This window comes from Lampris incognitus, chromosome 8 (assembly GCF_029633865.1).
Source record: "Lampris incognitus isolate fLamInc1 chromosome 8, fLamInc1.hap2, whole genome shotgun sequence".
In the NCBI taxonomy this organism is placed as follows: Eukaryota; Metazoa; Chordata; class Actinopteri; order Lampriformes; family Lampridae; genus Lampris; species Lampris incognitus.
Window position 1 is genome coordinate 45,772,370 of NC_079218.1, and position 4,066 is coordinate 45,776,435.

Consider the following 4,066-nt stretch of genomic DNA (forward strand, 5'->3'; position numbering starts at 1 on the left):
CGTCCCAGCAAGACCGTCAGCCTCTCCTCTCCGATACAGCCGATAACTAGCTTGTCATCCGCATATCTTCTTTTTCTAATTCAAGTCTGTCCAGCGATCCCGACAAGTAGGGGAGGAGTAAACTGAACGTTTCACGCTCCCGTTGTTACGCAACAGGCGGTGTAGGCCAGGTGGCGGGTCTTCACTCGCCGCTGAAACCCAGCACGGGATTCGATGCACAGCTAAAGTCAACGTCACGTCCCCCCCCCCCTCCGGCTCTTCGTCCACCACTTCCCATCTCGGCACATCTTAACGACCACGACTTACACGTCGACGTACGCACACTTGTGAGAGCATGCGATCCGACACGTATCCACGTGCACTTATCGGGAATCGGGGACTCGCTCGATTTGTCATGTAGGGTGGTGTGTTTTTGTGACCGCATCGTGTTGGAAACGTGAAACACGTGTTTGATCTCTTCTACTGGAGCCGGTCTTGGAGCCGTTAGTCACACCGAGCCGTCAGTTTTTAGGAGGAAGACTATTCTTCATGTGCTTCATAAGAGTGACCCCTGGTTCCTTGTTTGGCTGTAAATTACTCAGAAAACCAGAATGCTGGATCCCCACGTGGGACCGCTTGTTGGAGCAACCCCCGAGCACCGCAGGTTTCCTGCAGCAACGGCAGAAAGCACGCGAGGCGAGCGCTATTCCCAGTCCCTCTGCGGGCATTTTTCATTTCCGGCGTGATGATGAACGAGAGAGGCGATTCCAACGCCGTCACGCTCGTGAGAGCAGACGAACGAGACGAGGAAGAGACGGTCAAGAGGGGTGGCAAGGTAGACGTCTGGTTATACCTCTGTGCTGCAGGGGCGAACGTTAAGATGACGCGGGGTCGAACGGGGATCAACTAAAGTGAGAAAGTTGCGTTTAAAGCCCGCGTGAAAAGGTGGAGTCGTTGATGCTGACCACCTATTCATTCATATGAAGGCAGACGCCTCATCGCCCCCGCGTGGGTGGATGGGTGGATGGATGCATGGATGGGTCTGGATCGATGAGATGGGGGCGCCTCCCACACGGTCCCATTCTGGACAGCCTTCTCCGGCTATGATGGTTGTGAAATTACATGTGGCCCAGGGCTGCTGGAGGTCAGCCAGCGGGGCATGGCTGAAGGACGCCATGAAGCACAAAGAGCAGCGATCGCCGGCACGACGCCAGCGTGAGTGTGTAACCACAGCCATCAGATGTTTCTCCGCCCTTATTTGGTCTTTAATCCAGCTTGCGTCTAACGAGCAACATGAAAGAAGCGGCGTGAGTGTGTGTGTGTGTGGTAGATGAGGTGGTGCAGTGATGTGTGAGTGTGTGTGGGGGTGGGGGTGGGGGTGGGGGTGGGGGGGGGCTCTGGGCCTCCAGCACAAATAGCTTAAACAGAGTAAGCTGACCAAAAGCAGTTCCTCCTGCTCACAAGACTCTTCAGTGGTGAGGCTTCTGAAAGAGCCACACAACTACACAACTACACAACTACACACGGGTAGAGAGATGTGCGAATGTGTGAGGAGATCATTTCCACTGACTCTGAACTCGTTTTCTGACCAGGTCAAGGGGACGGTTAAGAGTCTTCACTGTGTTCTGTCGGAGAGACGTGCTGGGGAAAGTGAGGTTTCATGCTTCGGGTTTCTTTCTAGCGCAGGTCGACACGAGACACAACCTTTCTTAGTGTGTCTGCTGTAGTGCGGCGGTGTGTAGTATTTTCAAGAGCTGGATGAGGATGAACCTGCTACATGTTGAGCTCAGCCTACCTGTAGCCAGGAGGCATTTAAACCGTTACATTAAGGTACTGACATCACTTACAAGTGTGCACAAGTTCATGATTACGCGCGCGCACACACACACGCACAGTGCACATCACCTACCACACACACACACACACATGCACAGTGCACATCATCTACCACACACACACAACGCACCTCATTTCCCCCCCACACACACACACACACCGCACATCATCTACCACACACACACACACACACACACACACACAATGCACCTTCTCCCCCCCCCCCACACACACACACACAGTGCACGTCATCTACCATACACATACACACACACAGTGCGCCTCACCACACACACACATACACACACACAGTGCACATTATCTACCACACACACACAAAGCACCTCATTTCCCACACACACACACACACACACACACACACACAGTGCGCCTCACCACACACACACACACACACATACACACAGTGCACTTCATCTACCACACACACACACACACACGTGCACACACACACACACACACACACACACACACACACACACTCACAGTGAGAGTAGTACCACAGCTACTGGGAGTGTTGGGAGTGTCATTCAGCAAGTGTGTACCTGCTCTCTCTTGTGATGTGAGAGGACCCATGAGAGTAAAAGCCTGCTCAGTAAAGTCACGTGTGAACAGGACTCTTATTATCTTTTACTTGATATCCGACACAGCTGAACCCCAACATTAGGAACATGTGTACTCTCACACTGCTGTGACACCTGAACGTCCCCGCTGGGCTAATTAATCCCATCCAGTCCAAACTACACTCTTACTTGAGCAGCAGCGATTAATCCCGTGGGCGGCACGGTGGCCCAGTGGTTAGCGCTGTCGCCTCACAGCAAGAAGGGTCCTGGATTCCTACCCGGGGGTTGTCCAACCTTGGGGGTCATCCCGGGTCGTCCCCGGTGTGGAGTTTGCATGTTCTCCCCGTGTCTGCGGTGGGATTTCTCCGGGTACGCTGGGTGCCCCCACTATCAAAAAGACACGCGTGTTAGGGTTAATACTCCTGTCTGTGCCCCTGAGCAAGGCAGTGGAAAGAAGAACTGGAGTTGGTCCCCAGCTGCTGCACAGCGGCTGTCCCCTGCTCGGTTAAATGCAGAGGAAGAATTGCTCCCACGGGGATTTAGAAAAGTAGTAGTAAATAGAAAAAGCAAACGTTCCGGAATGCATAATGGACATTAAGTAACATTTCTGGTCTCGCTTTTGATGTGTTAAAAACAAATGTAACAAAGTGCTATTTGATAAGTATCTGCATAAATACAATATCTATGCATCCATCCACCCATCCCAGTTGGGGTCACGGCATGCTGGAGCCTAGCCCAGCAGTCATCAGGCGGGGAGACACCCTGGACAGGCCGCAAGTCCATCACAGGACCGATACATACACACACACACAGACAGACACACACAGACACACACACACACACACCTGGGGACAATTTAGTACGGCCGATTCACCTGACCTACATGTCTTTGGACTGTGGGAGGAAACCCACACAGACACGGGGAGAACACGCAAACTCCACACAGAGGACGACCCGGGACGACCCCCAAGGTTGGACAACACCGGGGTTCGAACCCAGGACCTTCTTGCTGTGAGGCGACCGCGCTAACCACCGCGCTAACAACTGCGCCACCGTGCCGCTAAACGCAATACATAATAAGCGACCATTTGAAGACGGGCGGAGAAGTTGCCCACATATTCTCCCCTTCTCGAGTCTTGAAACCAGAAATACCACATGTTGGCTTTCATCACATTCAAAGGTCATTATTCGACATAATGGCCGTATCACGTCTCTCAAACCCGAGCCCCAGAAACACATTAGCGTGCCTACCTGCGACGCTGCGGTCAGTGATGCGGCATGGAAAACCCTGAACAGAGGAGGCCTTCTCGGCTAGACGGCTGCCATATGCTCAGCGAACACCCCCATAATCTCCTTTAAACAAGGCCGCACGAGAGCGGGGCCCTTTGAGCGCGGCGCTGGTTCGAACGGGACGACTGAAATCGAAGCCTTTCGTTGGAAAATGTAAGAAAGCGAGTCACGCCATCTGATGCCGAGGGAAAGGCTGTGGCGCGTTACGGAGGCAGACGCTTTAGATCAGGGAGCCGCGCTGTCTCGTAGCACAGAATTAGCATCAAATCTACTCTAGCATAGGTTTATAGATACAGTGCTGAGGATCTATATGATATATGATTTTGAAACGGGGCAGATAAGTGGGTAGACATGCGATAACGGCGTCTGATATGAAAACT

The 4,066-nt window shown here is 52.7% G+C and overlaps 1 protein-coding gene across 1 annotated transcript in view; it reads left to right on the forward strand.

The window, feature by feature from the left end:
* Positions 1–724: 724 nt before the first annotated feature.
* The window catches only part of ugt5d1 (UDP glucuronosyltransferase 5 family, polypeptide D1), a 13,091-nt gene continuing 9,749 nt past the window's right edge, over positions 725–4,066 (forward strand). The window contains exon 1 of the mRNA XM_056284331.1: positions 725–814. Coding sequence (XP_056140306.1) covers positions 725–814 — 90 coding nt within the window. The remainder of the gene's footprint in view (positions 815–4,066) is intronic.